This window comes from Ixodes scapularis, unplaced genomic scaffold, assembly GCF_016920785.2.
Source record: "Ixodes scapularis isolate PalLabHiFi unplaced genomic scaffold, ASM1692078v2 PGA_scaffold0__279_contigs__length_252992795, whole genome shotgun sequence".
NCBI classification, from domain to species: domain Eukaryota; kingdom Metazoa; phylum Arthropoda; class Arachnida; order Ixodida; family Ixodidae; genus Ixodes; species Ixodes scapularis.
In genome coordinates this window covers 153,265,745-153,288,392 of record NW_024609835.1, presented here as the reverse complement: position 1 = coordinate 153,288,392, position 22,648 = coordinate 153,265,745, and the positions used below count along the sequence as shown (strand labels likewise).

At 44.0% G+C, this 22,648-nt stretch overlaps 1 protein-coding gene across 1 annotated transcript in view; it reads left to right on the top strand.

The window, feature by feature from the left end:
• LOC115333015 (neural cell adhesion molecule 2) overlaps window positions 1-16,755 on the top strand; it is a 220,069-nt gene extending 203,314 nt beyond the window's left edge. The window contains exons 10-14 of the mRNA XM_040221069.3: window positions 4,859-4,886; window positions 7,086-7,168; window positions 7,310-7,431; window positions 9,006-9,140; window positions 13,454-16,755. Of these exons, the coding sequence (XP_040077003.2) occupies window positions 4,859-4,886; window positions 7,086-7,168; window positions 7,310-7,431; window positions 9,006-9,140; window positions 13,454-13,489 (404 nt within the window). The 3' untranslated portion in view covers window positions 13,490-16,755. The remainder of the gene's footprint in view (window positions 1-4,858; window positions 4,887-7,085; window positions 7,169-7,309; window positions 7,432-9,005; window positions 9,141-13,453) is intronic.
• The last annotated feature ends 5,893 nt before the right edge of the window (window positions 16,756-22,648 follow it).

Below are 22,648 nucleotides of genomic sequence, written 5' to 3'. Positions count from 1 at the left end.
TCATTACGAAAGAAAACAAATCCCCGTTCTTGCAGATACGTGTTTTTCACTAATAGAAATCCCTCAATCGTACACAATCTCAGTTCTTGCTTTGATGATATTAGGCTTGTGCGGACGCCGGCACATATAACAATTATTTTTCTCAATCATCTTTTGATGCAGGCAACGTAATGTTCTCAAACTTTCGCGTTCTATCCCAACCGCTGGCGTCACGATCTCACGCAGTTTGAGCTTTCTGCGATGTATAGTTTAATTACCTGGGCCAAAAAACAGGGTTCTCTTTTCTCGTGAACTACCTGTAGAGACATCTTTTTGAACAAATAAGCAATGAGGCGCTTTGACTGGGGTGACTTAGCTTCTTTTTTTTTATACTAAAGTTTAATGGGCCCGATCGGTAAAGGTAACCTAGGTTATTAAACACAATAAAACTTGATTACTTTCCAGCGTCATTGGTCTCGCCTGTTTCAAATGTTCGTAACTATTCGCTGGCATGTCAATACGCTTTTAAACGCAGCAAAGCAAAAAAGGAAACTTTAGGTCCTTTCAATCAAAATCTAAAAATAGCTTTACTTAAATATCATACACCGGAAGTTTTGAACTATAATGCATTGAATGCACACATTGATAGCTGTTATTTTTTATAATGCAGGCATATTTTTTGCATTAAATTATGAAAATTATTCAACATAAACAATTTAATCTCTATGATAGGAGATAAAATATGTGCAGTTTAAACAAAATCAATTTTGCTGCCTTTTCGACGTTGTCATATGATTTCAGATAAAAATATCCATAAAATTTTAGAGATTCTTTACAGAATCAAGACATTTAAAATATATACTAAATATAAATAATTGGAGATTTAGATCGTTTACACTGATCGGAAAAAAAGCAAAGGTTTCCGAAAAGTCAGGAGTATAACACACGTCAGCATGTGTCGCAATAAAATAACTTCCCTAAACCACACTTGCAACGCTCCCCGCGCCATATGTTTTCTTAAAGCTGATATAGTTCATAAACGGAGAAACTCACTTGAAACCCCTTTTGGTATGTGGGACCGACTACCTCATTCCACGCGTTTCAATCTAGGTTACGAAAGTTACGGTCCAATTTTCGTCTCTCTGCAACATAGCTCGGCGTGCTAGAAAACATAGTATTTTTTAGAGCAAAGTATATTGGGAGGACTTCTATGTCTCATCAACCCTCGCTAACAGGGCCTTTCTGCACGCCGCTACCCAGATGCGGCACGCGAACCACGAATGACGCGCTCGTGTTCTCTGCACTTTTCTTGATCCACGACCGTAAATACGGGTTCAGCAAGCATCAGTACGCCCTCCATTCTTTCGTCTCAAACAAGCCATATAGAATACAAAAATAGAACACAACTCAATTTAAAATTATAGGTGGACCTCATCAATATTGCCCGCAGTTCCGAGCGGCAACGGGCCGCTTACCGTACTCCAAACTTGGCGACCCAACAACGTCGATGCGCCGAGGAAGCCCATTGCGCTTGCTTTCAGTAGCAGCCAATCTCTCGACGCGTTGGCCATTCACGGGCAGACGGCACTAGCTCCCCAGTGCATTCTGCAGCCGTTGTTCCCTCTTTTCCATTATTGGGTATACCGTTGTACGGATCCTTGTTTTGAATTAGTAAACAGTGGAGGTCGCTCGTTTCCATCAACGTGAGGATTCCCTGGGCGGCGGCTGCGGTTCCCCCCTGTCCGAGGGCCGTTGATTGCCCTGCCGGTTCTGTATTCGCCGGAGTTTGTACCGTTCGTCGGTACACGAAAGCCGTCGATTGCCACAGAGCGTCCCTTATGCACCGGATGCGGCAGATGGTATTTCTGGATCGCCGCTTCGATTCGATGGGGGCGTTGCACGAATACGTGATGATTACCGTCGTTGTTCGCTTATTGGTGATGCGCCGCGCGAGACTGACTTTTGGCTGTGTGGTACAGTCTTCCAAGATCGTTTCGTTGAAATTGCACAGCGGGCTATCGTGTTTCGCAATGCTAGAACAAGAAAAATTGTGTAATAATACTCATATGGGGTTGTTAGCACGAGCTGTTGTGAAACAGCTGGAGCTAATGACTACACATGAATATTGGTCTTGGTTCTCTGTAGGACGTTTTATCAAATAAATATATAAAACTTGATGCTCCGCGAAAGACAGTCAATTCAAAATTAATGTTATCCAAGGTTGTCTCCAGCGTATACACTCAACTTTCACGTTCATCGCTGTCAAGTTCACTTGCATTGAGACACTGGCAGCGAAACCGGATTTGAACTTCAACCATTACAGGATTTCACTTGAGCACAACCAGTGCCACAGTCAAATTCCGTGCTAAAGCATTTGGACGTCATCACAGTGTGATCAAACGTATGTACAGATTAGTCACCAGTGGGCGTGAGCGTTAGTCTGGGCCTCGTGTCCAGTTTAGCTTGACAAAAGAAACTTGACCCCGGGCACAATTGCCGAGTTAGCACCATCCGAATGTGATTAGGTTACGTGGAGGTAGAATAAGCTAATCACAGCATTTATTCTAGGTAGTGTTGGTACAACCCGACCTATACCGTGTCTTTATGTTTAACACTTCAGCCGCATTTGTTTCTAAGAGCAGACATCTTCCACGTTCTCATTAATAATTTGTTCCTTTTGTTTCGTTATGTATCGTCTACATCAGGGGTGGCCAGGCTGATCCGGCCTATGAGCCGCAAACAAAACTACGAAACTTCCAAGAGCCGTGAAGGGGAGGGGGGGGGGAGGGGGGGGGGGGGCAAACTTTTGTCCAGAACAATGACCGAAACTCGAACTACTTTCAATTTATTCGAGTCAAAAAAGTCCAACTGTACGTAAGGTAGCAGTAGCACAAGACTACCAATACGCAACCTGTCTTTCGATTTTAAACGCGTTCCATTTCTCTTTTTGGGGAAGTGCTCGTGTGACCGGGAGGGAGGCGGGAAAGGGGTAGGGGAGAGAGCCGCGAGTCGCACTTTTACACGCGACCGCAGCTTGGCCACCCCTGGTCTACATACTTCTGCCTAAGCGAATTTCAACATGACTTCCCTGCCATTGATTGTATTGATGTGCTCGTGCACCCGAAGGCTCTTTGGCTTTCTGTGGGCTCCCCGGAATTTTCATAAAAATAAGCAAAACAAAGCCTTTCGAGAGGTACAAATGCTTCCGTTGATATATAGGGTGCGAAGACACAGCAGCCGTAGGATGATAAAAATAAAAAAAAAATCAAATTTAATGGCGAAAAAAGTTACACAAGAACAAAGAGTGAAGTGCGGAAAAGAAGTTGTGATAGTTTGCAAGAATAATCAAAGCTAGGCACAGGAACGCTAGTTACGCGGAGACAAAAAAAAAACTGAAAAAGGACGTAATAAAAGTCAAAGTTAAACACAAGAACCTAAAAAAATAGGTTGTTAAAAATAAAATTATAATAAAAGATTAAAAATAATAAAAAATAAGAAAGGGGCCTGACGTCCGTCGACGTTTCGTCAGTGGCGCTGTCTTCTTCAGGATGAAAGCCGACATGGCGCAGTATGTTAGTTTTATACAAGATCTAGGCCAGGGTGCTTGTTGACGCGAAAGTTCGAAGGTGCTCGTAGGGAAAAAGAAGCGCGGGCTGGTAGGGAAAAGGGAACCTTTGTCGCGATGAGGGATCATTGTTGTAGGTTCTGTTCGCAGGTGCATTGTCGCGCGTACATTGTGTTTAACTTTGACTTTTATTCAAGTTTTCTTTTTTCCCTCGTGACAAGCGTTTTTGTGCCTGGCTTTGATTATTCTTGTAAACTAATTCAACTTTTTTCCGGCACTTCACTCTTTGTTTGTGTGTGTGTGACTTTTTTCGCTATGAAATTAGATTTTTATTTAATCATCCTACGGCTGCATGGTCTGCGCACCCTATTTTGTGATATATATATATATATATATATATATATATATATATATTTATTTATTTATTTATTTATTTATTTATTGGTGAGGTAGAGTAGTTTGAGAACAATGGACCATGAAAATTAATAAGTCAAAGATCCGTACTTTCGGAGTTGCTATGTTAGGAAGTTTAGTGTATGTATTATATATATATATATATATATATATATATATATATATATATATATGTATATACACCGCTAACCTATACTGCTAACCTACACCTCAGGTGTAGGTTAGCAGTTCTACTGCCTGTGCCGTAGGGATGCTAACCTGGACTTTTAAACATACATCATGCTGTAATAATTACTTGACCAGGAAAGAGCACAATGTACCTATGAAACCTGGCAAGCAGGGGAGAGGTGAGAAGGAAAAGGAGGTGGAGGTTGTAAATTCCAGAATTCCAGGCTTTTGCGGTGACAGCGTACGCCCCAGATGCTTGGATTTATGGCACGCGTGTGTGACCATAAGCATCGCTGTGCTCGGCCTTTCACGACTGGTCAATAAGAAAAATGTCAGAACCTCAACTATGACGGCATAGAGGCGATGACTATAAACTTCCATTGTGCTCTTTAGACACATAATCAGATTTGTCGTTCGCTACTAATCATAGCGAGCAGGATGATTCTGATCGACACCGGTAGGAACCACAGGAGCGCCGCCAAAACATGTTGCCGTCAGTTCTCGGGTAAATCTTGCTGGGGTGTTTCGTAATTAGAGAGTGCGCCGGCATGACTTTTATCGATTGCCACGTTTCGCGAGCGTACGGCCTCTCATTCCTTCGACTGCATAGCCGTTGAAAATTTGTCGATGCCTAAACGAATTCCGCTATTTTAATCAAATTGGCTTCGGAAAAGGTCAGTAGTGTGCTGGTGATGGTTGTTTATTTTTTTTTTTTTATTTTCTTTAACGCAGGTCAAAGTCGGATCAAAAAGGACGACAAGTAAGTTTATACGATTGATTGCCTTCCTACTCTGTTTCTTTTTTTACCATATTGCGGCGCTCTTGACAGTTGCAATGCTTAAGAAATGATCAATGGGCAACTGTACAACATAACAACGAAGGGCTACTATTGTCTAATATATCCGTGCCTTGATTTAGACACACTGAAGAACCTCGTGCAATTTTGAAATTTTGTTCACGTTTCCCAAGGTTCCGTAGTGGGCCAATGAAAATATCAACTTCAAATATCCTGAAAGATGAGAACTTCTATAATCCGACGTTCATATCATTGCCTGCCAGACGCCGTGGCACTAGAGGCTCCTATCAAGTGGTGTTTTTCGCTTACGGAGTGAAAAGGGGGGGGATAGCTTTCAGCAGGCAGGGAGACCAGAAAAGTGAGCGCAAGCTAAAAATGAATTTACTGTATATCTAGGTGTCACGTGATATGTGCATAGATATGGTATTTGTATTAGAAATATAGCAAGTTCATTTTTGTATTAACTTTGTCGTCGTAATATTTCGAAAGCGACAAATATATATACAGTCTTTTTCAAAAGCTGCCCACCGCGCGCGTGGCCGGAGCGGGCCAACACCACCTAGATAAGCAGAAGGCCTCCGCACCGTCGTCACAGTCAGATCGATCGAGGCCTGAGATTGGCCACGAGTGTTGCGTCAGTGTTCGTCCGGGGCTCTTGCTCAAACAGCGCGTTGAAGGTCGGACTCGAGCCCAATAGCCGAGTTGGTGCGATCCGCTTCTGATGACGTTTCATGAAGGGAGAGGAGGCGATGCGGAGGCTTTGATTATTCTGGTGTTGGCGCGGGCTCGCTTCCGTGCAGCGACGCCCTTATCGTCGGCGCTCGCTGTCTGCGAGATTTTTTAGAGCGAGTGGGAACTTCCCTTTTACGTCGCGTTCGCCTTGATAACAAAGTCACGCAAAATAGCGGGTGCGCCGCGCAGTGAGAAGGCGCTGCCGTTGAAAGTGATGGTGCGCTGCTTGTGCGCTTTAGAAACGAAGCACCGCCAGCCGTCACAGGAAAATTATGTGCTTGTCTTCCCTCTCCTAACATTAAACTTTTTTTTTATGTCCTGCAGTGAATAAACACGTTTCGTAGAGTTTTCAGGGTTGATATCATGCACAATATTGTAGTATTTATTGCACTTCTGCCACGCTGCTGGCTTGGGCGTGTGTTACTGACAGGTGTACTTGCGAAGAAAGCAGTATTTTCCCCAGATCGGCATTGTTGTCTACAAAGCAGGAAGCTGGGCGACTTGATATTGCTTTATATTGCAGTAAAAACCGCGCCCAAGCCAGCAGCGCGGCAGAGGTGCACTAAATACACCAATATTGTGCATGATGTCAACCGTGAACGCGCGACGAAACGTGTTTATCCCGCAGAACATAATAATGTGTTTAATGCAAGGAGAGGGAAGACAAACGCGTATTTTCACTGTGGCGGCTGGCGGTGCATTATTTATGAAACGCAGGCGTAGCGCACCATCAGTTGCTACGGCAGCGCCTCCGCACTGCAGTATCACGCAACGAGCGAAGGCAAGACGCACGGCGCACCCGCTATTTTGCGCCACTTTGGTATCAAGGCGAGCGCGACGCAAGAGGACAGCGAGCGCCGACGATAAGAGCGCCGCTGCACGGTAAGGCCCGCTCCGGCCACGCGCGTGGTTGGCTCGAAACATTTGAAAAAGACTGTACATTGTTGGTGTAAATTTTCATTTTTTATTCTTTAGTGGGTCTTCGGTGTTTGTTCTTTTCCATCAATGTTTTTGTTTCTTTTTCTTTATAATGTGCATGTGACTGTAGTCATTTTTCGCTCAAAATGAAACCAACTTTCCTCACATGTGCTCTCATGGGCCTCTTGTCATATGTAGAGAATTAAGATGATGTCACGAAACAGGAGGATGTTCCGAAATTATGTAGTATAAAAGAAAGAATGGAACAAAATAGTAACAGTCAACTAGGCTTTTGTCACCATCGAATATTTACCGCGTGCCAATAACGTTCATTTTGGGAAGCTGATAATGTTAGGCTAGCGTACGTGTGAACTCGTAGCGTCATTATTTAAATTCTACGTTAAAAATCTAGTAATGTCAATAGTAATTATACCAGTATTTGTACATTTTAAGAATACAGATTAGAGTTTTTTTGTTGTCGTTTTTTAGTGTATGCGTTTTATTTATTTACAGATCGCACATGCCTCTGCAAAAGGATACCGACGACAGCAACGACATATTTCATGATGAAGAAAAATGCCCAGACATCATCCCAGGTACGAAGTTCTACTTTTTATATAATTTGCGAACCTAAAGCAAAAAAAAAAAAAGAAAAGCTGTTCTTTATACAAACGCAGTGCATGAAACGTGTTTCTGAACGATACCATATTCTTTTCCACTTGCACTTAATTTTGTAGATGTCCGAATGGGAGATACAATAGCTGGACCCGTCATCGAAAGCAACTTCGGCGGCACTGCTAAATCTTGGGAAACACAGCACTTCGGTCCCATCAACCGAGTGGCTTATCACAAGGCTCCTGTAAGTACCAAGTAAAATTTTGTTCTGTAGACCATAAAACGTCGACAGCTTCAAAAATTACAACGTATATAAACCTCACCCTCCGCGTTTTCGACACTTCAGCAGCATCAATTGACGACTCCCTCCATCACCATATTTAGTGCGATTGCCACAGTTTATGTACAGCCACTATGCAGAAACCTCCGCGCCCTTCACTGGGTGGTTTTTATACACTGTGAATTGCAATTCTGTGACAGCTTGAAGCGGAGCTAATTGGTTCATTGCTATATACAATGCCAGCTGCATAAAAAGGAAGAATTAGAGAGAGATAGCCGCTGGTATCTTCATAATATATATGACAACCACGTTCGGTTAGACAGCTGAGCGAGTTCTGCTTTTCTTTATCGAAATAACGTGACAAGGCGAGCTTTCATCCACTTATAAATAACCACGAAAGAATGTTGAATAAAAACTACTCATTATCCAAATTGAATACTAGTTTGATAAATTTAAAAATAATTATGACATGACCAAAAAGGGTGGAATGAAAAAGAAATGGTATATTTTGGGGGCGATTTGGCGGTGCATTCAGTTACTTATGTAATTGCATAAACGAGCTTTTTTTAAAACTGCGCTTGAACTAAGCTCGCCAAATATGTTTGCCCCTGTGTCCTAAAACCGCTTCTTTAAGGCTATAAATTGTTTTTCCTCGTCCGAACTCCATATGTGAAAAGCCTTCAACAGCCCTTTCACAGGGTCGTGGCACTTAAAGAAGCACCCTCACCCGCGCTCCAGCCGCAAAAAATAAACTGTAGTAAAATAGATAAATGGGCTAGTTGGTACATCATTGAATGGAAAGCGCTTTCCATTCAAATTCAGCATTAAATAAATAAAATAAAATTGTCTAACTATCATTTTCAAAACATTCCTTACTTGCAAATGAAAAAAACAACAACAAAAATCCTGGCACTTACAACCCTAAGCACTTTCAGCTTTTTTCGCAAAAACTCTATTTTTGATTTTTTTTAAATATTTTAGCGGAACTTCATATTTAATGAGTAATCGTTTGTTTAGATTCTTAACCAAGAGTATTCCTGCATTTGCTTAGATAAATAATAGTTCGATGGTTCTCTAACTATTTTCTAACTACACGAGTTTAACAGAATTCTACACAAATATTTTACGTTTCTCGCGAGCGTACACCCGCGGGCAAAATGAAGGTAAACACCTTACCTTGTTTCTTGCCTGTTTTACGACTCCCTAAAGCTATATTAACTCTCAACGTCTGAAATGGTGCGTGTCTTGGGGGTATAAACTTTGCGTTCTAGCCCTCTTCTGGAAAAAGGCTTGTTCCAAAACTTGCAGGAGCATCAAAAACAAGAAGAGGGCTGTTCACCTTCATATCGCTCGCGGGTGTACGTCCAGTATAATCTCATGCCACTTGAAACGAAACTCCTCAACGTTTCGTGAGTCATCCATATACACCCACCAAGAAAAAAGACTCTACCTGTTGAAAGTTTTCCTACCGCGTGTGCTGTCGAATATCTATCTGTTCAAAAAAAAAGAACATCGTATTTACCGATTCTCTAACGCAGGAATGGAGTTCGCCCAGAACAGCTCGGGACAAAGACACAATACTGCTGACGCCCCTGCAGGAGTACTCTGCGTACTCTGAGAACAGCAAAGAGTTCGACAAGGCACTTTCAGAGCAGCCAGCAGGCCAGTTAACTGTGAGTACTGTACTCATATTGGGTAGCCGTCTTTTTCCGATGTTCTTGACGGGTTTCTCTTGTTGCGTCTTTTTTGTATGTTTCTGAATTTGTTTAATTTCACATCTCAGTTCGCATGTCCTGCCTGGTTTACAAGAAACTTGGTTTAGTAGTTATATTTATTTTATAAATAGCGGTCGTTGGGATAATGCTAGAAGAGAAACAGCCCGAAACCTCATGTCATGCAAATGAACAATTAGTGGGGGGAAAAAGAAATAAATTCCAAGAGATAGACTAAGGCGTTTTAGGTTGCGCATTCTGAAACTGATTTGATTGCATGAGTTTCATAGCACAAAACGCAAACCACGCCTTACGTCTTAGTGTAAAGAAGTGTTTAGCTGTACCGCCGTGAACAGCACGCAAGTTTCTCAAAATGCTCCATCGTCAAGCTACTAAATGAGTGTCGCAATTCGCTAGACGCATCCCGTGGGCTCCAATGGCTCGGTTTCTGCATGATTCAACACGCTGACAATGTTTAGAGCCGCTTTGATGTATAGAATATAAGGATAAAACAAAGACGACACGCCGGACGGAAAAGAAAAATAATTATGTTTACGCGGCATTCGAGTGGGAAGTAGAAATCTAAAGAATGGGGGTGCAAAAACTTCGCAGGTAAATTTTTTTTTCGCCTCGGTGAAAAATTATATGGGTGTTTTCATTTCAAATCGTTCAGGCTAAAAGGGTCTAATTTAGAATTTTCACAAAAAAAAATATATGTTTTGGGGGTATTTCTCAAATGAAGGAGGGCGCAAGCCGCATGTTCTCCCAATTTTTGTTTTCGAGTTACGAGCCGTTGAAGCCGCAGTGGCAGAAACTAGTGTTTTTGCCTGCCGTCGCAGGTCGCGTGTTTGACACCCTCTGCTGACGCTATGGTTTTCTCTACACCCTTTTAACTTTTCCGATTCATTGAATAGGTATTATAAAGATACCTTGATGTATTCAAATATTTTAGGAATTTGATTGTTTTCTAAAACACGTGTCAAACTCGTCACTCTGGTCGCTTTTCGGTCAAATTTCACAGGTCATTACTTTGTCTGTACTTAAGCTAAATTTTCTTTCTTTGGTTCTACAGAAATTCCAAAGCAATCCCATTATGGGTATAATAATATCATTATGATCTGTCGACTAGCCGCTCCGCTATCTTCACGTAAACGTTGTAAGAAATAACAAATGTTGAAAATTTGAGGTCGATTTTCTCAAAAACTCTATTTTTGTACATTTTTATTTTTTAAATTATTTTAGACATATTAGTCGACTACAAGAAAAAACAGCCTAGAAATGTAATATTTTGGTTGTATGTCCTCTGTTTGAGCCGCAATCGCGTGAAATGTGTGAACATTTGTTAATTTTCACAACGTTTACGTGAAGGTAGCGGAGTGGCTACTTGGCAGATAATAATGATATTAATATATCTATAATGGGCTTGCTTTGGGCTTTCTGTAGAGCCAAAGAAAGAAAATCTACCTTAAGGACAGACAAAGTAATGACCTGTCAAAGTTGACCAAACATCGACCTGAGTGACGAGTTTGTCATTTTGTTTAGAAAATAATCAAACTATTAGAGATATTTGAATACGTGAAGTTATTTTTATAGTACCTATTAAACGAGGAGGAAAAGGTAAAGTCGTGTAGAAAAAACACTAGCGCCAGCAGAGGGTGTCACACACGCGACCTGCGACGGCAGGCAAAAACACTAGTTTCTGCCACTGCGGCTTCTACGCTTCGTAACTCGAGAACAAAAAAATCTGGGGAACATGCGGTTTGCGCTTTCATTCATTTGAGAAATGCCCCTAAAACAATTTTTTTTTCGTGAAAATTAAAAGCTGGACTCTTTCAGACTGCCTGATATGGCAAATTTCATCTCAAATCGGGCAGACTAAAAAAGTTTGATATTTAATTTTCGCGAAAAAAATATATGTTTTGGGGGCATTTATCAAATGAAGTATGGCGCAAACCGCATGTTCTCCAGATTTTTTGTTCTTCAGTTACGAAGCGTAGAAGCCGCAGTGGCAGAAACTAGTGTTTTTGCCTGCCGTCGGAGGTCGCGTGTTTGACACCCTCTGCTGGCGGTATTGTTTTCTCTGCACCCTTTTAACTTTTCCTCCTCATTTACTTGGTATTTTAAAGATACCTTGATTTATTCAAATAGTTTTATGAATTTGATTGTTTTGTAAAAAACATGTCAAACTCGTCACTCCGGTCGCTTTTCGGTCAAATTTGACAGGTCATTTCTTTGTCTGTACTTAAGGTAAATTTTCTTTCTTTGGCTCTACAGAAAGCCCAAAGCAAGCCCATTATAGATATAATAATATCATTATTATCTGCCGAGTAGCCGCTCCGCTACCTTCACGTAAACGTTGTTAAAGATAACAAATCTTCACACATTTCACGCGATTGCGGCTCAAACAGAGGACATACAACCAAAAAATTACATTTCTAGACTGGTTTTTCTTGTAGTCGACTAATATGTCTAAAAGAATTTAAAAAATAAAAATTTACAAAAATGGAGTTTTTGAGAAAATCGACCTCACACTTTCAACATTTGTTATTACTTATGACGTTTACGTGAAGATAGCGGAGCGGCTACACTTCGTCTCACCCTACGATGGACTAAAGGCAGAAGGTACATACCGCCAGATCCAATCACGAGCCACTTACAAGATGCGTGGTATTTCGCTTCGATGCGCGTATCGGCACCCGCGCCTCGAATCAATAATGGGGAGGGGCGGCCGGTAGTTTGGATTCAATAGCACTGAGTGACTCAACAATTTTACATTGCAAAGAAAGCTATGTCATACAGGCTCTTTGCAGTGTCGAAGCTATAAAAAAGATGCAGCGCTTTTGGACTGGGAGGATCATTCGTCCACCACTAACCAATGCTAAGCGTGTCATATTTTAGCTTGCAACGTGACTGGACCTTGCGGCCCGTGGCTTTGGCCTTTAGTCCATCGTAGGATGGGACGAAGTATAGTCGACAGATCATAATGATATTAATATATCTATAATGGGCTTGCTTTGGGATTTCTGTAGAGCCAAAGAAAGAAAATTTACTTTAAGTACAGACAAAGTAATGACCTGTCAAAATTGACCGAAAAACGACCGGAGTGACGAGTTTGACATGTGTTTTCGAAAACAATCAAATTCCTAAAAATATTTAAATACGTCAAGGCATCTTCATAATAGCTATTAAATAAGGGGGAAAAGTTAAAAGGGTGTAGAGAAAACAATAGCGTCAGCAGAGGGTGTCAAACACGCGACCTGCGTCGGCAGGCAAAAACACTAGTTTCTGCCACTGCGGCTTCTACGGCTCGTAACTCGAGAACAAAAAATCGGGAGAACATGCGGTTTGCGCCCTCCTTCATTCGAGAAATACCCCCAAAACATATATTTTTTACGTGAAAATTAAAATTTAGACCCTTTTCGCCTGCTCGATTTAGGATGAAAACACCCATATACATGTTGTTTTGCTTACATAGACAACGGTGAGTGGAGTGCTTTTCTGACTAGTGTGCTTAGCGTCCTATTCCGTTCATGCATCATCGTTTTTATAAACCGGCAGCAAACGATGCTTCCAGAGCCTCCGATGTACGCTACAAATTCTGGCGATGCCTGTGTTTGGTTATAGGCGTGGCATATATGGCAAATAAACGAATGTTTGCTTGCAAAGCTGTCACATTTTTTTTTTTTTTTTTTTTTATGTTGGCGCGCACAGCCACGCGCCCCAACTCGTGGTTGCCTGTTTTCTTTTTGTTAGCTTACCGAATGTAGTACGAAGTACAGCAAAACAAACATCTGCCGCATTCACTTCCGCTTTCCTGCCACCGTCAGGATCGCGACGAACCTGAGCGGTCGGTGTTTGTCACTTCTCAAGTGAAAATTGGGTGAAAAAAAAAATAATATTAAGGACGTGGTAAGCAACCTGTCAAGGACAGGTTCCAGGCACCACATGTTGTTGTAGCCCTTATGAAAAATAAAAGGAGCATATCTTGGCGTGCAAGGTCTTTCTAAGCGTCAATGTTTCAGAAGAACGTCGAGGCGCAGCAACAACGTGGTAGGGATTGTATTTTCTGCGGTTGCCTTCATTACATTTTTTCCAACTTCGAATAACTTTTATAATGCTAGTAGACGAGCCAGGGAATGCGCAAGACGCGCGCGTGGCATGTTTTCGGGGATTCTTATTGTCACTTGCGGGAAAGGTGCTCAAGGTGTAAATTACCTAGAGGGTCCTTGGTTGCGCTAGCACTCACCCCGACCCCCTACTTCTTCTGTCTTCAGAGTTTCAAGCCCCTACCCAACGGCAGCGGTAATTGACTCGGAAACGCCGCGAGGACGACAGAGAGCAAGTGAGAAGAAAATTGCCTTGAGCATATGGCGAAGGCAGATCGAGCGTCAGTGGTGACCGGCCGTCCACAGCGGCGGTGTCATCGATGCGACGAGCAAGCCGGAGCACGTGTAACGAGTGTAACAGATCGAGGCAGGACACGTCGGTGTGCGGGCCCCGAGTCACACCACTCATCGACGCCTCGAGGTTCAGCGACCTGTGTACATAAATCTCCAAGGATTTGAACGCGTGTGAAACCGCAGAATCGTGCGCGGAGGAGGGTGTCCGTGGTCAGACGCAAAATGGTTGCGCCGAGAACATAGCGGGCCGAAGTACGACGTCCCGCATGGGCGAAATCGACCATTGACTTGCGAGTGAAACGCTGGAGTAGGTTCGTTATACCAGTATCTCTTTTTCTTGTTTTGTTCTGCCTAATCGGACATAATATACGTGTTTACAAAATGATTGTTTTGCGTTCATGTGCCCGCGTAAGCTTGTTGGTTTGGAATGACTTAAGCGGTTTTGTTTTTATGCGTATGCGGGTAGACAGTACCAGGATAATAAAAAAAAGACAAGCTGCGCTTATAAGCGATATAGGCCTGACCAAAATACTCAAATGTAAAATTTCTACGGGTAACACAATGTGAAGGCATTATTTTAAAAATTAGTGACGGATTAGACGAGTCACGCAAAGACAAGCGTACTTATTTTAAACACGAATATACAAGTCAGTAAAACAAAACAGTACCCCTGGGCATTTGTGTTGGAGAATTTGTGGCTGCTTATTGTTATCGGGGTAAGTAGCTTATGACGTATAAAATAATAACAAAAGTGTTGTCAAAAGTGACGTTAACGCTTTCGCGCAGTTACTCATTTTGATTGCCAATAGAGTGTTAATATCACATATATTGGTACGCCATGACAACGAAGGCCTGATCCTACAGAGTTCGACGAGAAATGCATCGGTCAGAAAGAACTAGTCCTCCTGTGCTCCAGTTAGGATAACTTTCCGCTGAGGCATTGCCCTCCATGTTTCAGCGACCACGAGGCACCCTCCTCGAAAACAGTTTTTCGTACATCTGTATATAGACACTCACGACACCGTTGCTCACGCCTGCATCAGGCGCCCAAGAGTGCAGCCCTTCTGGACTTAGCGGAGGACTCACGTGGCTCCAGAACGACCAGAGGAACCGGCCACAGCGAGCCCCCTGTGTCTTCATCTTCAGCCCTTTGTTTTGCACGTCCTCGTTCTCATTCTATTGTTTAAGAGCGCCCATAAGCCACCATGGCCCTCGTCACAGAAATTTTTACTTATCCCGATGACGTGATGACAAAACTGCAGCGCCTGTGTCTGTTGTCGCCGGTGAATGCCGATTCTATGGTCATCCTGAACGTCATGCGGAATAGGAGGATGTCTTTTGCCTCAGGCCGGAGACGTGGTGGAGGGATCGACTTTAGTCACTGATAGAATGAGAACGGAAAAACTATAGGGCGTCATTTTCCAATGCCCTTTCTCCAGCGAACACCCACTCATTCCACCGCGCTGTGGCTGCGCGTGCACACTCGACGCTCCCGAGAGGCCGAAGCATTATCTGTGGGAGGACGCTCTCGCTGGGTGCGGAGCAAATGTGGAACCTCCCTGCCGTCGTCGTCCTGTCAGTGATTATAACACATTGGGCAAGACTGTAGCTCCGATTGACTGTAATCTTCGGGATATTTTGTTGCAATAGTCTCCGCTGTTTCCGGGCTAGTGTGACAGGCATCCTCCTTTTTTGTATGATATTCCCGGTGACTAATCTACTCCTCCCATGGGTAGCCTAAAAGTGTACCCACAATACGGGTTCCTCGTAAATCCGCGATAATGCCTGCGATCTTGAATCGCGAGTAAAGGGCGCGTGCAAAATATATCGGGTGAGTTTGGCAATCCAGGAGCCACCTATATTAGAGGTATTTTCAGGCTGCCCATTGGAACCGGCTCTTACGTTTCTCCCGGTTGAAATGGATGCGCGCCTTTTACAACCTCAGAATATGTGCATGGTATGAACTCTTTAGTCACTGATAATCAGGACGGCTGAGCTGTTCTCGATTCATTAGATAGGCGCTGGGTTTAACGTTGGGTAGTTATATATTCCTTCGTTTAAGTTTTTCAAGGACGGAAGGTTATGTTCCATTTCATTTTGGTTCTGTGTCACAGCCTCACATATTTTATTATTGCTGCATTCATTATTGCCGTGTGCAACCATCTGTCATTGCAGACTATCGTTTGTTCGTGTATGGTTACAAAAAGTTTTGAATGAAGGTACGTAACACCTTCATTGCGACGTCGAAGCATGACGTGGGCATTAATGGGTGTGGAAGAGACTGTTTCCGGGGATAAATCATTTGAACGTTTGCTGCAGAATCGAGTCTCTGAAGCGTTGTTCATTGTAAAGGTCATTCCATTGCTTCAGGAGAAATGAACAACGCTTTGATGAGTCCTGGTCGGTCAAATCCTTATGTTTCTAAAGAAGATTGCTACAATGTTTATTCGTGCAAGTGATTGATTTCTGTGACCGCGTAAGATGTGTGGCTATTGATCTTCACTATATTTTCTTGTCTCCACTAATCGGCCCCCAACGTTATAGATTCTGAGGTCAAGTATTTATCACCTCCGTATTAGGATCTAGTCGAGCATTTCAGTTTAATTTAACTCTATCAAGCCTGCTATCATTACGCCGTTTGAAGAAACTGAAAAAATGTCGGAATTCTATATTTCCATGCCATGGTAAACAAGCTACAAAAGAGTGAAAAACCGGTATTTTCGACGAATTCAGACAGTTCAAAGTGCCATAAAAGTAACAAAAATGCGTAGACTGAATTGTGTTTCTTCAAGAGTGATTGCGAATGTTTTCAAGGGTTGATAAATGTCAATACCTTCTGTTATGGCACGTTTTTAATGTCGGTCACACAATGGTTTTACAGAAGCGCTTTCAATTTGGTTTAAGTCAAAAGGTAACGTTTCGGATAGACTGTGTTGTATTTTGTTTTTTTTCGTGGGATGTTAAAACGTGTTTGTGATTTCACACGAAAGCTGTGTTTACACACTTCGTAGATGGCGCGACATGTTTCCATCATATTTTATGGATTAAAGCCATCGTTTGTAGGAAATACCAGAAGCCCACAACGGGTACAGACTGAAGCCGTTGCTCAGCCGACGGAACATGAGCCTGATCCTGTGAAAGTCTCAAATAAACAAAAGAAAATGCTTTGCTTGAAATTTCACCTTACTGTTTCATTTTCACCCTCATTACGAACTGTTTCTCGTTTAAAGAATGGAACACGATCAGAAGTTGGGACAGGTGGAATATTTGCTCCGACGTTAGCAGCCAACTGTGCACGGGCTGCTGAAGTTATTTCACCGAATTACAATCTAAGTAAAACCAGTCGAACTGCTACAACCAGCTTTTTCGTAGTAAAAGGGTCATTAATTCTTTTTTTTTACAAAAAATTAGAGTGGAGGCGAGTAAAAAAACCGGTTCGTAGGAAGTCTAATAGCAAAAGAGGATTGAATGTGCACGAGTGCGCTAGCAGAAATTTGATTCAACATCGCTTTTTTTTGCGCACTACATTGCAAGGCCTGTCATCTGTCCTTTGTATTTACTGAAAAGTGTTTGGTTCAATTGTTAAATGATTTTCTCGAAATTTTAGCATTCTTCACTGCTATAGTCACGGACAGGTTAAGAATCATCGGGCGTGGCTTATTGCGTTAATGCTTCGTGCACCGCTATTCGGTCCTCGGCATGCTTATCGGCCAATGTTGCAATCTTATAAGATGCTCGAGATTCGTCAAGCCCTCGTGCCTGAAAGGCACATTGAAAACAAATAAATAAATAAATAAATAAATAAAAAGGCCTACATGGGAAACAGTTTTTTTTTTCCCCACGAAGAAGTTTCTTGGAATATTTACGCCATCAGATATCACTGGGGGGGGGGGGGGGGGGGGGGGGGGGAGCGGGAAGGGGGGAGCTCTGCTCTAGGCCCGGCCCATAACGGAAGCTGCTTAGCTAGCGAAGCACCGTTTCTTGGCTCTCATTGGTTGGAGAGATTATTGACGCGTATTATGTCCGTTGTAAAATCGTTTCTCCGTGCTGTAATAATACTTTTTCAACAATACCATGTATCTCTTTTTTTAAATGAAAAGAACATAATCTAGATATAGCTGTTATTGTTGTCTAAAAGCTTTCAGCCTTTCCACCCTGGTGAAAAAGGAAGAGCAGCGGAGTTGTACTATCTGTCGCCATCTATAAACGACGGTGCCAACCAGAAAACCAGAAAACCGGTTGTCTGGTTGCCGCCGTCGTTCATAGATGGCGGTAGCTATCCTGAGGGCTCTGTCGAAATTTATTTGTCTACGGGCACGGAACTGGCGAAGCTAGCTCTTAACAGCTCCGCTGTAAAAATGAATATTTGACAAAAGCTCACCGGACAAAAGCTCACGCATTTTTTCACAGACCTGGCAAAACCTAACCAGGAGAAAATTTCGTGTTGGTCTTCACACGAGTGCGGACAACTTAGATGCATGCGTGCAACACTAAAATGCAACGATAACTCAAATATGACAAGCGCAAGGTTTGTTGATTAGAGTAGAAACAAGTTTATTCATCGGTTCGTTAAAAGCCAACGCAGTACCCTCTTAGATACAACAGTCTCGGTAGATCTCAGTGTACCTGGAACCCCTCGCAAACATTTTTAGACGATTCTGTCGGTGCAGAGCGGTTTTTCGCACCCGCTTCACTGGGGGCTCACCTCTCCGGGCTTGTTTCAATGCCGTGGCAACGAGCGCCTGATTTTGCTGTAGGCATTCAATCAGCCTCCAGACGCTTGGATGGGCGTGGCCGACAAGCTTCTGGAACCCTGCATTCCATCCTTCGTAGGTGTTGTTCGTCAGGTCTTTATTTTGAAGAGTGGCGTCGTACATATTCAACCGAGTCGTATATATTCCACCACTTCGGGGGAAACTCCGGTCGTTGTCGGCGCACAGTCAGTCAAAGAGAAGAATTCGCTATGAGTGCCACAGCAGAAGGAGCAGAATCGTAACGGAAGGGGCCGCTGGCATACGTGTAATCAAAGTAGTCCAGCAGGTCGCCAATGTCACCGGTAGACTTTTCCCTGATGTAGGTTAGTCCTTCGGGCACATGTTGTGCTGGGGGGAACGCCAGTCTATTCAAATCCTACAGAGCTTCCTAAATTGGTCATCTGTCTTGTACTTGTCCAAAAGGCCCAACTCCCGTTCTTTCAAAATATTTTAAAAAGTCGCAACTCAATGGGTTGTATATTACAGTTTTGCTTCAGTTTCCCTTTCACATCGCCCAAAGATAATCCTTGATTTCAGATACATTTACGACGCACAATGACGGGAATAATTTAATTTTCGTAGCCATTTACTTCAAATATTACCCTGAGCTCCAAGAAAACCCATGCATTGGTAATGAAGAGACATTGCGACTAACCTTCATGTGGACGTTTAGCGTGTCATAAGCACAACGACAAAGCGAGGTCACCGAAGGGTGACTTTGCTTTTTCAATCACTCTTTCGGTTCAGAAACTTCGGTTCGCGAAGTTTCTTGGGCGTGGAACAAGAGTCCTCCGGTATGCACGCTTGATCTTATCAGCTCCACTCAGTTTCGGTGACCTAAATTTTGGTCCCAAATCAGTGCTTCTCTGCCTGTTATGGCTTATCTGTCGACACGTTTGCATTGGATGGGGTACGAGTTCTAAAAATGGAGCAATGTCCATCGCGTCCCCACTTTATCCCAGCCCGTGTTTCGCTCGGTTAGCAAAAAAAAAAAAAAAAATAGGGTGAGCTTCTGTTCGGTGAGCTTTTGTCCGGTGAGCTTTTGTCCGGTTCCCGTAAAAAATATTCAGTGATTGCCTTTTTTGCTTTGAGTATCAAGGATAGCAAACACTGCTGCCGGCATTTGCAAAGTGCCCAACGAACGCAGCTTGTTGAGCTCGTTCATTTCTATGAGTTCAAGTCGTTTTGCGTTTTCCAAAGTTCTTAGAGGAGGATCCCCTCATCCGACCTAGTTTTCAGCAAACAACTGTCGCATGTACGCGCCTCCGGAAGCGATGTCTGGGTGCTTGTTTTCGTAGCGGAACTGGCCTATACCTAACGCTCTACGTCAACGACGGTATGTGAACTAATGCTTTTAATGCATTTTAGGCGGCCCGCAAAAATCGGTTTCACGACGTATCGCGCTGCGATTTACTAACACGTGCAAGCTTGTCGTGGAAGTTTACTATAAAAACATTAAACAAATCAACTGACCCCCCCCCCCCCCCCCCAAAAAAAAAAAAAAAAAAAAAGCCTGTTGTGGTGATTTCCGACGCCACTTTGTAGAACATGCACGCCTGGAGGGAAGCGCTGCCGACAGATGGCACACGTCAAGTTAAGGGAGCGCCGGCCGATTCGGGTTCTTTTGAGGGGTCGTCTACTATCACCCCAATCAACCGGCTCTCCCTCGACGCGGCGTACGCCGCGATCCGTCGGCAGCACTTCTCTCTACGCTTGCATCGTCTTCAAAGTGGTAGCATAGACCGCCTAGAATAAGTTTCTGTTGTGTGTGTGTATGTGTGTGTGTGTTTAACGAGATAAGCTTGTTAGGGCGAAAGCCTTACTTGCCCCATTACGCTAAAGGCCGGCGACGTTGTGCCCCAAGATAAAAAAAAACAAAAAAAACGTCATCAAGCACGTCATCAAGCACCCATCACAAGAAATAAAACACAAAGAAAAGCGCAGCAACACAGATGCACCGCCACGGTAGCCGCGGGGCGCTCAAGGTCAAGGCGGACGCGCCAAAGAATAAAACACAAAGAAAAGCACAGTAGCGCGAATGCTTCGTCATGGAAGCCGTGGAGCCGGCAAGGGCGTCTCGTCTGCGCACTGGGGGAGCATGACGTCACCGCCTGACGACAGCTCAAGCAAAAGGGAGACACACGCACACACATCGAATACAATATCGGCAGAGACAACTTTAATACGTGTAGAAACATTACACAAAAACATTTCACCGGCGCGACTACTGGCCCTTTTCGAAAGCCACGTGCCGATTATTAGAAGGTCCGAATCAATGCATGATGGCGAAACAACCGGCATCGTTGAACTTGTAACTCATTCCATGAGAAAGCGAAAGTCGGAGCGCGGCCTAGGCTAGGAGCCGACGAACCTTTTTTCTGTGTGAGTGTGTGTGTCTGTGCACGCGCGCGCGCTTGTATGCGTGTGTATGTGTGTATATGTGTGCGTTCTAATACAACTAAAAGCATAAATTGTGCTGTGACATTCCAACTTTAGTCCACCATTGTGCTGGGATTCCACAGCTGCCAACAGAGGGAAGCCTTTCGAAAGAGGTCTATAATGCTTTCATATTCCTACACGTAAGCACTCTTAAAGGGGCCCTGGAGAGACTTTTTTACTGTTTTTTTTTTTTTTTTTAATTTGTGCCGAACCTGAGTGCACTGAACGTAGTAACTTAACGAAACGTTTCTCGAATTTCGCTTTATATTAAAAGTTATAGGCAAATTAAAATTACAAAAACAAGCAAAAAATAACCTCCTTCATGACGTCCTTGGTCCCTTGAGTGGCCGTGAACTAGAGTAGGGGTAGTGAGCTCAGTGAGCGCTCACGGCTGCCGCACTCCGTGTCGACGGCTCGAAAGGGCGTCACTAAAGCATGTTCTGGATAGGCTGTATGAAGCGGGCAGCCAGGGCGGCTCGCATTGCATTTGCTGCCCGATTAAACACTAATTCGGCATGACACTTCATTGGCCACAAGCGACAGCAAACACGGGGTAAAAGTCAGTTCAGAACGGGAGCCGCTTCGCACTGCCATACCGACACATGGCCAAACCGCAAGCCAAACCTGCTCATCGAAGGCCTTCGGAACGCCCGGAACCGGTCGGATCCTCGAGCCTGTATACGACAGCACTGCCGTCCCGTACATCCGGGACTTTTTTACGCTCGCCGCTCGTCGGTGCCTGATCCCACTACGCCTTACTAGTATGCGCCGCCTTTTCCACCGCTTGGTGGTGGGTATGTCGATGGGTCATTTCTTGTTTTCGTACTTTATAAACTGCATTTCTTTCTTTTCTTATCTAAAATACTGAACAAATAAATGAAAGCCGTTTACAACTCCCTGCAACACCGAATTAGAGCGCAGCTCTTGAGGAGGAGGAGGGAAGGGTACTGGGGGGGGGGGGGGGGCTGGGGGGGTCACGTGACGATGCCGATGATGTCATCAGTGACGATGACGATGCGGACTCCGATGACGTCATCAGCGAAAATGACGATGACGATGCGGACTCCGATGACGTCATCAGCGAAAATGACGATGACGATGCGGATGTCGGTGACGTCATCAGTGACGTCACTGATGACGTCATCAGTGATGATGACGATGACGATGCGGATGCCGGTGAGGTCATCAGTGACGTCACTGATGACGTCATCAGTGATGATGACGATGACGATGCGGATGCCGGTGACGTCATCAGTGACGATGACGTCATCGGAGAGGTCACGTGACCTCGGCGGGGGGTCACGTGACCCTGGGGGTGGTCACGTGACTTCAGGGGGGTCACGTGACCTCGGGGGGGTCACATGACCACGGAGGGTCACGTGACCCTGGGGGAGGAGTCACGTGACCTCTGGGGGTCACGTGACCTTGGGGTTACCCTGGGGGTCACGTGACCTTGGGATGACCTTGGTTACGCCGACGCCGACGGCGACGCCTACGCCGCTCAAGCCGGGAACGGGCCCCTAAGAGCTGCGCTCTAAAACTACTTTCATAAATAACTGAAACGGTTCGCGCCACTTATATTTTGTATTTTGACTAAAAAGAAGCGTTTAGCGGCTTTGACCAGTAGTAAGTCTGCAGGACCAAAGACTTCACACATCGCGCGCTTTCGGCACCGCGGGTCGCTCCCGTAGGTGGAGGAGGTTTCCGCGTCTTCCAGTTAAAATATGACGCACTGATATTCAGTTACTCTCTCAGTGCCGCTGGCTTGCCCGAACCCTATGAGATGTCGAAACCTCAAAAAAGGTAGACGCTCAAATATGATTGCAGGGCCCTTTTAAGCGCGTTCGGTGAATTTTACTTGATTTTTTCCCTGTAA